The sequence below is a fragment of the Macrobrachium nipponense genome, chromosome 12 (assembly GCF_015104395.2).
Source record: "Macrobrachium nipponense isolate FS-2020 chromosome 12, ASM1510439v2, whole genome shotgun sequence".
In the NCBI taxonomy this organism is placed as follows: Eukaryota; Metazoa; Arthropoda; class Malacostraca; order Decapoda; family Palaemonidae; genus Macrobrachium; species Macrobrachium nipponense.
This window is the reverse complement of record NC_087205.1, coordinates 84340702-84353726: the sequence shown is the minus strand read 5'-3', so window position 1 is coordinate 84353726 and position 13025 is coordinate 84340702. Positions and strand designations below refer to the sequence as shown.

Genomic DNA, 13025 nt, shown 5'->3' with positions numbered 1-13025 from the left:
TTCGTATAGGCGTACGGAGTAGACAAATGGGCTTTAGTAATATTGGGGAATAGTTCAAGTAAAGAATAGTTTAAGTAAGGTACTGGAGAATCTTAAGAGTGGGGGATATCATTGTTAATTAAGAGGGTTTTCAACAAGAAGAAAGACAAAATCTTCTAGCTTTAACATTTTTCATTTAGCAGGAAACAATGTTTATAATAAAGAAAAGATGTTTTCAGTTAGGGAAACAGTCTTTAAATATGGGGAGAGGAACATTTGGTTATGCAATATTATTTAGCAAAAGGAACAAAGAATATTTTAGTAAGGTCAGATTACCTTCAGGAAAGAAGTTATGAACCACTGTTAGCAAATGGAAAACAGAGACTTTCAAATTTTAAAATGAGAGTATCAACAGAGAAAATAGAAATGGGAATTGGTTTTGTCCTAACAGAAAAAAAGGAACCATTTAGCAGGAGAAAGGACTCATTTCTGGAAGGGGTGGAACATTTTTATGGCAAGCCAAAGAATACTAATCACACAACAAAATTTGGATAATATTATCAAAGAAATTATATGATTTTCACATTAGGCTAGAAATCTCATAAGGGGAATGTTTCCAATATACAGTACTGTTTTCTACCAAGAAAAGGCATGTTATTATGAGAAAAAAATTTACTTTAGAAAGGACAGGTTTCTGATTAATGCTTATGCTTCAGTAACCTAACATTTTTTTGTTATGCAAAACACAAGTAAGAAGTCATGCTATAAACAAATTTCATTAGACTTAACTTTATCAGAATGTTAAGAAATATAAATGCACTAACTTAGGAGGTCAAATCAAACCTCTATCCTCAGATATCATTGAATAACTTTATAAACTAAAAAGAAATTAATGCCAATAAAATTTTTATAACCCCTGTACTCATTTGTAATAAATTATCCTTTTCAAATGAAAGAAAAATTAAAATTTTTCTTGTAAGAGGAAAAAACACAAATTGAACACTTGTCTGTGTAAGATCTGAGAGATCTAAGTTCACTTCAATTTTACAGTACGAAAAGAAGTCTCAGGTCTCAAGTCGAAGCATATGCTAAATGCAGAGACTTCAAATTATTTAGACAAAAACCACGATTAAAGAAAAGAAAACAACTATACATACGATAAGGATGGAAACAACCCAAAACCTCAGCTCTCATGGCAATATTGTTCTTCCAAGTCTTGGGTCTAATTTCCAAAAACTGTGCTTGAATAACTCTGTCGAACTTTGTCTTCACTACAGAATCTCGATCATAATTGCCAGGGAATACCTGTAACATAAATGACCTTGCTGGAGCCTTTGCCTTATCTTTTTTGCATAATGAATGAAGGTACACAATATTAACCCAGTTTAGTATTTTGACCATAAAACATAGAAAAAGCATTTATGTACTTTTACTATACTACTACTTATATTGTTGAATATCAACAAATAGCAAGAAGGAACCAATTTTGAAAAGAGCAAAAACGAAATATTTTTTGACTGGTGTATAATACCAACCATTTATTACTCAGCTGAAGAAAGTTACAAAATATGTTTTAGAATACCCTATACAGCTAAGAAGTAAGTACAAGTTGACCTGTTTATATATTAGATTTGATCATTTTAATCTGTTTCAATAAATGGCAATCATAGAAACCAAATACAGTCGACCCTTGGTACTCATGGGGGACGAGTACCACAACCCCTGCAAATAGCTAAAACCCACAAATACTTGACACCCTTCTAAAAATGCTTATAACTGCCTAAAATACTTATACCTGAGTATTTTAGCAGATTTATCACAAAAAATGCATATACTAGTCACAAAAATGGTACCATGAAAACAGTAATTAGTGAATGTTTCTTTATGAAAAATATCACAAATAGGTGAATTTTCCGTGAATAATATGGATATATGTTCCACAGAAAAATCCGCGAATAAGTGAAGTTGCGAATCCGGAACCACAAACAGGCAGAGTTCCACTTTACATCACAACAATTAATCGAGCAAGAAAAAGAACACCAAGGAATATTAGGAACATAAGAGCATGATACAAAAAAGAAAATTTCTTCAAAGTGAACACTGAGAAGTTTTTGAAAATGGAATTCAAAGTACACTTGCAGTTCCAGAGACCTTATCTGAATGGAGCAGACAGTGAATAAAGATTGATTTGATATCGTGAATGTACATCAATCTACTGGAAAAGAGTACTGGGATATGAAGTAACAAGACAAATCTTGGATACTGGATGAGACCTGGGATACAATAGAGGACAGACAGAAGAAAACGGTATATGGGACAAATTTCAGAGATGCAAAATACAACATATTGAGATAGCAGAGGTAAATGAGGATCATGGAAAAATAAAAGAAAATACTTGAACAAATGGGTTTATGGCACTGGTGGTGGAAATCTTTGCAATATTTAAAAAAATTTTAATTACAGTGAAAAATATCACTTCTCAGTGGCTGTACAGGAAGACTGTACAACAACAAAAGAAAATTAACCTTTGTGAATCATGAAACTCATGGAGTATGAGGTTGTCCTTACCTTTTCGGATCCATCTGGATTGAGAATGCTATTCCATGTCTTTCCATCTGGAGAATAACGAACAGTGAAAGATTCGACCCAGTCATCACTGTCTGAACGTCCTTGTGTGAGGATGCCAGAAATCTTACTTGGCTCCAAGAAATTAAACTGAAAGAAAGTATAAATTGAAATTCAGGAAGTATTTACAATAATATAATATACTGCATTTAATGAATACATTGATAATACAATCATCCTACAAAATGCATAAACACAGATGAATATAAATTAGGAATTTTCAGTGCATGAAATACAGTTATAACTTAAACTTTTTACCAGTAATTATACCATGTTCAATAGAAATTACATATCTCTCTTGAAAAAGATTAAACTTTTTACAAGTAATCATGTTATGTTCAATTACATATTTCTCTTGAAAAGATTTAGGGTTGTACTCACCCTAACGTACTGATCAGCTTTGGCTTTGCAACCCAAGCTCCAGCAGATGCTACAAAGGATGCCTTGCTGTTCAGGGGAAGGAAGGTTGCTTTCCCATAGTAACTTTCTCTGTCATCCAGAACAGACGACACCACAATTTGGTTCGGGGACATCTCACCATTTTCGAGTCCCATAGGGTCTTCACAGATGGGGGCTTCTGGTAATCAAAATATTAACAAAACTAACAATGAGTATGACCATAAAATTATATAAAAATGATAATTGTAATATCTTTTTCCCACCACTAACCCTATCTTTTCCTTATTTACCATGCTCCGCCTTTTCCCATCTTTTTACCACTCCAAAACCACAAAACACACTGAGACTATGTGACCACAACCTTGAATCTTATACATATAGTACTCCTCATATACCCCTTTCAATTCTGTCTTTTACCCAAGCCCATTTAAAGAAATTGTCTTATATGCTACTCTCATTTCCATTTTAACAAATCACTTGTATAAATTACATTTACAGTTGGCCCTTGCTATATCTGTACAACTGGAATATGTTTCAGCAAGTCAAATTGCAATCCTATAGCAAACTTAACTTTTGGAAAAGCAGGATTGTATTTAAAGTGATTGCATCCCACTAACCCTTAATCCTATATATAGTAAATAAAAATATCATGGGTAAAAAAACATTGTTAAATTTAAACTAACTATAAACCTACCCCATGATTACAACAAGCTAATAATTTTTTGGCTAAATTCAATAAATATTATAAAGTAATCATCATTATCATAACACTATTAAAACATATCATAATTCTGCAAAAAAAGTTTATTATGAACATTTTAAAATTGCAAAAAATATCTGGTACACTCACTATAATCTATGCCTAATCCATGTAAAATAACTATTATTCCTGTCCCACCTACTCCTTGACGTAAATGTTACGAGGTTACATATTCAACTGTCCAAAACACGATCAAAACCACAATAAAGGAGACTAGAATATGAGGAAACACAATAGGACAAATTATGTCTTGACGATTGCTGCACACAGATAGGCACCAAGCTCAGAATCAAATCAAAGCCTGAATACAATGAAATTAAATTACCATATATTCATGCAGCAATTCAGCGTCATCCCTTGGGAGAAATGTTGTATTTCATTACTAGGGGTGATATCAGATTGGGTTTATCTTTTCTTGGGTTAAAGTCCTGATAATGATCCCACACTGGGTGCAACATTCCTCCTTTTCCATAACGAAATAACATTTTTAATTGACTTTTTTAACAATAACTGTTTCCATGCTAAGCTAATTTATAGGAAATTAGATCACCTACTGAAAAAACATTTCATTGTTAAACCAAAAGTTTTAACTGTCCTTAAAATGAAGTTCTATGCATGCTTTCCATTTACCCATGACATTAAATTTCACAAAAAGTTCACAGAAATCATTCAGGAACATTTTCATGCCATAAACGTAAAATTAATCCCTAAGAACCCTTTCACCATCGGTTCCCTCTTTACCTCGAAGGAGCGATTATCACCTTATATGTCCTCTGGTGTTATTTATAAATATACTTGCCCTGAATGTCAAACAGGGACCTATGTGGGATCCACCAGCAGACTCCTTAAGGTGCGTATCGATTCTCATCGTGGCATAAGCTTCCGTACTGGCAGCAGGATTGCAAACCCAGAACACACCAATATTAGAAATCACTCCAAAATATGTAAAACATATATCGATAATAAAGACTTCTGTATTTTAGGCCATACCACTAACCCGCACGACCTTGTTATTCTATAATCCCTCTTTATTAAACAACTTGTTCCGTCGTCGAACACCCATACGTCTTCCTCCCCTCTGTATTTGTCTTGACTTGTGTTGTTTATTTATGTTTTTATGGTTACGTTTAGTTTAACGGTCACTCCTCTAGGTCGGTCCTTGACTTCTTTGTTCTGTAACTGTTCACTGCTGCTTTCAATTTTTTGTCAATTTTTGCTTATTTTATGTTCATTTATCTTTCATTTTAATGTATGTCCTTTTGAATAATTTAATTTCCTTAATTTTAATGTGTATATTTTGTACACTTAGTAAGAATAACTTTTTTAGTTTTTGCATTTCTGGATTTTTAAATTTTAGTTTTGTTTTTACAATTTTACTAGGAATTTTATTTTTCATTTTAACAGCCTGATGATGTAATTAACTTGATAATTACGAAACGTCGCAATAAAGACAGCATGTACATCTGTGTGTGTCCTCTTCCCTTCATTGATGGTTATTAATATGGATTGACTCCTGGCTCCTGGCACTAAGCTATATATATATATATATAGATATATATATATATATATATATATATATATATGAACTGATCTGCATAGAAAATTCATGTGTGAGACGTAACGGAAATTCTACTAGATGTGTTGCGTGTATGTGTGATGATAGAGTAACGATCGGATAGATATCGCTGATTCATCGAATGCCCATATGATCGTTGGTGGCGTGGCGTGGGTGATTCAAATGAGTGCCATACATCGAAGACCCTTGGTTCCTTTCAATTATAAGAAGCCAATCAGCTTAGACCTTTTCAGTTTGAAAAGTTAAGAGTCAGTAGGGAATTAGTGGTCGACGGGTCAGGGGGCGTCTCAAAGACAGTGGTCGGAGCGTGTCGCCTTAGAGTACCTTCCGACTATATAATAATCATATAATTAGTAGCGTAATATTAGCAGCAGGGCCCTGTGTAACTATTAAGGAAAATACACAAGTTAATTTTATCTTACGCGTTTCATTGTATGATCGAAAATCAGGTCATATAAATTGGTGTCAGTCGTGGGGTCTTGCCAGTGCATAACAATTAACAGTGTAATTGTGAAGGTGAAATAAACAATGCAAACTCGAAGAAAAGTGGCGCGTGACGGCGGGAGTGCCAGTACTAGCAGCACCAGTGCTAACAATAACAGTGCTGAGAAAAAGGACAGTGTGAATGATCCGGCAGTGGCAACAATTATCCAACACGCATTAGAAGAGTTACACAAATTAACAAAAGAAACGCAAACAAAAAAGCCCGTCGACCCACCCACAATTTCGGCCAACATCGCGTCGTTCACGCAAGTGCGATCAGACAAAAAAATAGAAAAACTGCCAGTGCTAGATGGATCAGTGCCTGAGTTTGATAACTTACTCACTGATGAAGTCTTCCTTTCGATCGAGACCTTTATAAAGTGTGTTGAAAACGCCACAATTGGTTGGACAGATAGAGAAAAGATTGTGCAAGCGAAACAGAAGATCATCAGCAATGCAGCACGACAAATCAGGAGTTGGGACATCAGTTATTCGGCAGACTGGGGTACTTTTAAACAGCACCTCACTCAGCAGTTTGCCCTACATCGAGAGGAGAAGATGGCGCTAATGGAAGCTTATGACCCCAGGTTGAGGGTGGGAGAGTTGATTTCAGCCTTCTACTATCGCGTCGGTGAGGACTATGAGTCCCTCACCCCTGACGAAGACCAGACTGTAGAGGGAAAAGAAAACTTCTGTCGACGCATGCCGAAACGAATTCTTCCCACCTCCATAGTGGGATTTCTTGTTGACGACAAGAGGCCCTTACACACCTTGCTGCCGAAGGTACAACTCCTATTCGATGGCAGAAGACGCCAGCAAACAAGGATGGGGGCACAGGCCACCTCCCAACCGGTTGTTGCAACGGTTAACCAATCTGACCCAGCGAATCCTCCGCCAGCCTGAGGGCCCAGTGCCCCTCTTTCATCGAGCCACGACATTGTTTCCGATGCAAAGCAACAGACCACCTCGTGAGCGCTTGTTCAAAAAACGACGATGGCCAGCGGAACAACGTTCCCCCCTCACCAAGTAGAGGAAGGGGAAGGCGGCGTGGAGGAGGAGTCGGGAGGACCCCCGACTAAACCCACGGCCGCCGGTTCCAAACAACCACCGTGTCCCGGTAGGACAAGGGACGCCTTGTCGGGGAGGAGGGGAAGTCAGCCAACCCCTCGAGAAGTAGTGGATAGCCCTCCCCCACCCGTCGCTGCCCATGCCCGGTCGTTCAGGGTACCAGGAGAGACGGTAAGGCAAGAGCCTATCTCCCACCCTCAATCCACGAAGGAAGATGTGGTGCCGATCGTGCAAATATGGGTAGGGGAGCGACAGGGAAGGGCGTTGATCGACACTGGTGCAAGTGTGTCTCTGTTAGAAGAACACCTGGTGACAGGATCGGTGCAACCGATGAAAGGTTCTTTAATTTTGAGTAGATACTGCAGGTGGTCATCGGATGGTAATCCAGAGGGCTGTGAGGCAACAGGTTTTTGTGCTCAAATTTTAAGAAGAATGTAATGTGTTTAATGTGGTGATATAAAATTTATTATTTCATTGATTCTTACATAATTTCTTTTCATTAAAGAACATGTTTACAATGTGATGCGTGGAATTCAGAACAGACTGTAAATTGCCAATTGTAAGCACGCTATTTGACCCTGACTTGCTAAGTTTAGTTTTTATTCTGCATGAATTATTAATAGCATTTCTGATAACATTTCGGTCGGTAAGGTACTCAAATAATAGTGCACAAATGATAGAGACTAAATAAAGGAAAAATGCATAAAAATAAATAAAGAAAAAATAGTGTTATGAGTTCTGCGGGATGCAGAACTTGTGGGGGGGAGTGGTGAATTGATCTGCATAGAAAATTCATGTGTAAGACGTAATGGAAATTCTACTAGATGTGTTGTGCGTATGTGTGATGAGAGAGTAACGATCGGATAGATATCGCTGATTCATCGAATGCCCATATGATCGTTGGTGGCGTGGCGTGGGTGATTCAAATGAGTGCCATACATCGAAGACCCTTGGTTCCTTTCAATTATAAGAGGCCAATCAGCTTAGACCTGTGACCCAAACAAGTTCAGTTTGAAAAGTTAAGAGTCAGTAGTGAATTAGTGGTCGACGGGTCAGGGCGCGTCTCAAAGACAGTGGTCAGCGCGTGTCGCCTTAGAGTACCTTGTGACTATATAATAATCATATAATTAGTAGCATAATATTAGCAACAGGGCCCTGTGTAACTATTAAGGAAAATACACGTGTTAATTTTATCTTACACGTTTCATTGTACTGGTAGAACCCTTGTATGATCGAAAATCAGGTCATATATATATATATATATATATATATATATATATATATATATATATATATATATATATATATATATATATATATATATACACAGGCAGTCCCCGGGTTACGACGGGGGTTCCGTTCTTAAGACGCGTCATAACCCGAAAATCGTCGTAAGACGGAACGACGTTCTTGAAAACATGTCCACAGGGAAAATTTCACTAATTTGCAATTTTTCTTAGGGCCGTATCTCTAAAATTATCACTAATTTACTTTTTTCATGTGCAACACTGTGTATTCACAAATTACTGTATATTTTCATTAAAATACAAGAGAGAGAGAGAGAGAGAGTAGCCCGAGAGAGAGAGAGAGAGAGAGAGAGATTACATAAAACCATTAAATCGTTGACCATTGTATGGCAATTGTTAAGCTCCGAGTGTCACTGGACAAGACCTTACAGGGACCGCTTACATTCTTGTTCGGGGTTGCCCCAGGTCCGCCCTCAGTGTGAGGCACCTCTAATGTCTACCAGAGAGTTGCTAGTACATCTTCCGGTATATTTTGCATCTTCCAATCTTAGATGGTCTGGGATGCAGTTTAGATATTTGTCGAGCTTATTCTTAAACACATCTACGCTCACTCCTGATATATTCCTCAGATGAGCTGGCAACGCATTGAATAGACGCTGCATTATCGATGCTGGTGCGTAGTGGATTAATGTCCTGTGTGCTTTCCTTATTTTTCCTGGTATATTTTTGGGCACTATTAATCTACCTCTGCTTGCTCTTTCTGATATTTTTAGTTCCATGATATTTTGTTGCTATTCCTTCTATCTGTTTCCATGCCTGAATTATCATGTAGCGTTCTCCTTCTCCTTTCCTTCCAGACTATAATTTTAATTTTTAAGAATTGTAGTCTTTCCCAGTAGTCTAGGTCCTTAACTTCTTCTATTCTAGCTGTAAGACCTTTGTACACTCTCTATTTGTGCAATAATCCTTTTGATAGTGTGGGTACCATATCATATTGCAATATTCAAGTGGACTACGAACATATGTTTTATAAAGCATAATCATGTGTTCAGCTTTTCTTGTTTTGAAGTGCCGTAACAACATTCCCATTTTTGCTTTACATTTTGCCAACAGAGTTGCTATTTGATCATTGCATAAACATGTTCCTATTCATCATCACACCAAGGTCTTTAAACTGCTTCCTTATTTGTGATGGTCTCATTATTAGGTCCCTTATATGCATATAGCTTTCTTTCTCTGTCTCCATAATTTATTGATTCAAATTTATCAGAGTTAAATACCATCCTATTTACCTCTGCCCAATCATATACTTTGTTAAGAAAAAGACAAAGGGAAGAATTTTCTTTTGAAATTAGTTATTGTATTATTACTACTTCTATTATTATTATTATTTGAAAATATAATAAACATGTGCATCTACCATAAAAATTCTCTCATCTCAGTGAGAAAGAGGAATTATCCTTACAAGTGAAATGGAAAGGTCATTTTCATCTCTTTAAAATACGACCATTATGAATTTTGTAATTAAAGTTTTACTATTATTATTATTATTATTATTATTATTATTAAATAACTGAAATTATCAATAAACATTTTACATACTAGTACCATAAAAATTCTTTCATCTCGGTAAAAGAGAGAGAGAGAGAGAGAGAGAGAGAGAGAGAGAGAGAGAGAGAGAGAGAGAGAGTGTTTATCTCTCTCTGTTCTCTCAAAATATACTTATAACGCTTCTAGCAAAAGAGAGGGAGGGAGTTACCACTATGACACATTATTATCTTATGTGGCAAAAGAGAGAGAGAGAGAGAGAGAGAGAGAGAGAGAGAGAGAGAGAGTTAACCTTAATTAAAAGTGACATGGATAGATTAGTACGTATTTTATTTCTTTAAATACTATCACATATGAATTTTGTAATTACAGTTTATTATTATTATTATTATTATTATTATTATTATTATTTTATTATTACATTATTATTATTTGAAAGTATTAAAAACAAATAGTACAAGTACATAAAAAATCTCGAGTCTCAGTAAATGAGAGAGAGAGAGAGAGGGGGAGAAAAAAATCCCAGGAACACGTGATTGCAACACTGCAGCTCTTCCCCCTCCTGGCTGTCACAGAACTTGATATATCTGACAGCTTTAGTACCTGGATCTCGAGGAAAAGTTACTGAAAGAAGACTGGGATTTCCTTCATTCTTCCATAATTTTTTAAATATAAGCTAAAATCTTATTAATTCACTATGGTATTTTCTTTAATGAATTGATATTATTGCTGTATAAATTAATATTAATATTTGAAAATAGTAAATCATTTATTTATCATTCAAAAAAACATACATCTTTGTAGTAGAGAGAGAGAGAGAGAGAGAGAGAGAGAGAGAGAGAGAGAGAGAGAATTATTATTTTTATTATGTGATATCATTTCAACTTATTAAACTTACTAATACAGTATTAATCAAAATTAATATTTGAAAATTAGTAAATCATTTTTGTATTATAAAAAATGTATTTAGTCATGAAAATAAACATCAAAATACACTAATTAGTGATTATTTTCGTCGGAAAATACAAAGAGAGAGAGAGAAGAGAGAGAGAGAGAGAGAGAGAGAGAGAGAGAGAGAGAGAGAGAGAGAGAAACTATGGTTTTTATATCCAAGTCTAAGTAGAGTATAAATGGATTCTTTAAGTGAAATAATGTTTCAATGATATTTTGCTGTTTTGTATTAAAGGATATGTATACTGTTTGAGAATACGTTCCTTATCCTTGACTATGGTTACCATACAGTTTAATAGCGTAAATTAATTTATGTACCCTCCGCTCAGAAACTAGTTCTGTGTATGAGGTATCGTTAAAAGGCATAAAAAACCATCGTAACCTTGGAATTTGCGTTGTAATCTAACCAGAAACTTAGTTTTGTTAATTATGTATACTGGAAACAAGCAATGATTTTTTCCTTATTGGACTGTTATAAACTGCGCATCCCAAGCTAGTGTATTCATTCGCTCGGAAACTAGTTCCGCATATGAGGCGTCACTAAAAAAATTTTAAAAATACGACATAAAAAGTGTTGAAAATCATCATAACCTCAAAATTTTTGTTGTAATCTAACCAAAAACTTATTTTTTTTAATATACTGTGCTAAACTATAAAGGATTCTTATCAATACAGGTATGCGTTTTTTTTTTTTAAAAAGCGTCGTTAAGGGGGCCGGCCGGAAAACCCCTATATATGGTGGGTTGGTAAGGGCGAAAAATGCAAAGTCATGAAAAATTCATGGAGCTTCATATGGCAATTGAGAATACGTATACGAAATATTTCGTCAAAATTCCTCTTACTTTCGTAGTTACAGGGTAATTAGTAAACATAACTCAGTAAGCCTAAAACATTCATCCGTACAAGAAAATGCAATATTTCTTCTGTTATCATAAATTTTAATAATTATTGGCAAAGAAATTGTGAGAAATGGCATCTGTAGACATTCCGTGGCTCGCAGAAGCGAGTTACTGCGAGTATCTGGTTCAATCATGAATCAGCTGGACCATAGACTTCAAGTAGATTACACGTTTGAGTTTCACCTCGTGACATTCTCTTGCATTTACGTATGTTTATGTATGTTTCGGCAAGAAGTTCATCATGCCAATGAGGAAAAGACAAGGAAAACATCTCGCTAACATACAGACGAAGAAAAATCGCTCAAGTATTATTACAGAATATCGTAATATACGCGTAGATAGTGAAGAGAGAGGGGAGGGTCGCCTAGTAACGCCCCCTTCTTACCTGACAGCACACGTCACACTGTGCCCAAGGCTACGATCTTTGAGCAAAGATATCTTCATTTATGATAAATAACATAGTTTTGGTTTTTTGATACCCAAAATGGAATATGAAATTCATAATAATCATGATTTATTAAATTGTCTTTGTAAAAAGAGTACACCTTCGAGTTTCACCTCTGACATTCTCTTGCATTTACGTTTGTTTATCTTTGTTTCGGCAAGAATGTCATCATGCCAAAGAGGAAAATACAAGGAAAACATTCTCGCGCTAACATACAGAAGAAAATTCGCTGTAATAAGCAGTTAGTTAGAAGGGGAGAGAGGTGGTTACGTAGGAAGGAGTGCCCCATCTTGCCTCAAGCAGTGCCCCAGGCTATGATATATGAGCAAAGGGATCATCATTTATGATCAAATTATGATAAATAAAATAGTTTTGGTTTATTAATACACAAAAAAGAAATATACATTCATAATAATCATTATTTAGTAACTTTTTCTTTATAGAAATACGAAGGAAAACTTTGAACACCCGTATCTCAAAACTATACTTATTGACCTTCAAAAATCTATCTCCTCACTTAGTTTTAAAGCTATAACATTGGAATTTGTTTGGTATATAACTCAGAAAGACATTATAGAAACAATTCCAAATAGAGCCCTTTTTTCCAATTTTTGTTTCGTCTTTTTTTATAAATTTTTTCTCGTATTTATAGGGTTTCTTTTTTTACCATATTGAAAAATTCATATCTAGCAAAAAAATGACTTTTAGAAAAAAAACTCTCCATTTGATTGGAGGTCTACATCAGGTCTATACTATATGGTAGTAATCCCAGGTCTTAATATTAAATATCAAGGAAGGAGATAGAATTTGAAAAATAGTTATTTACGGGATAAATTGCCCTGGCGTCACAAAACCAAAGGTCAGAGGCGAAAATCATATGCGTTTGGAGATGTCCAAGTCACCTTATTAAGTGGTATGAATGTCAAAGTCCTGTCGTTAAAAAACGGCATTAGCCGGCCGGCCCCCTTAACTCGGAGCGTCGGAAGCGTCAGCGTCGTAACCTCGGAACAAGTGTCATAACTCAGGGTGGATTTTTCAATGAATA

The 13025-nt window shown here is 35.6% G+C and overlaps 1 protein-coding gene across 1 annotated transcript in view; it reads right to left on the bottom strand.

The window, feature by feature from the left end:
• Positions 1-13025, bottom strand: part of LOC135224863 (uncharacterized) — a 275908-nt gene that overhangs the window by 73892 nt on the left and 188991 nt on the right. The window contains 4 exon segments of the mRNA XM_064264188.1: positions 1137-1284; positions 2548-2694; positions 2986-3002; positions 3005-3181. Of these exon segments, the coding sequence (XP_064120258.1) occupies positions 1137-1284; positions 2548-2694; positions 2986-3002; positions 3005-3181 (489 nt within the window).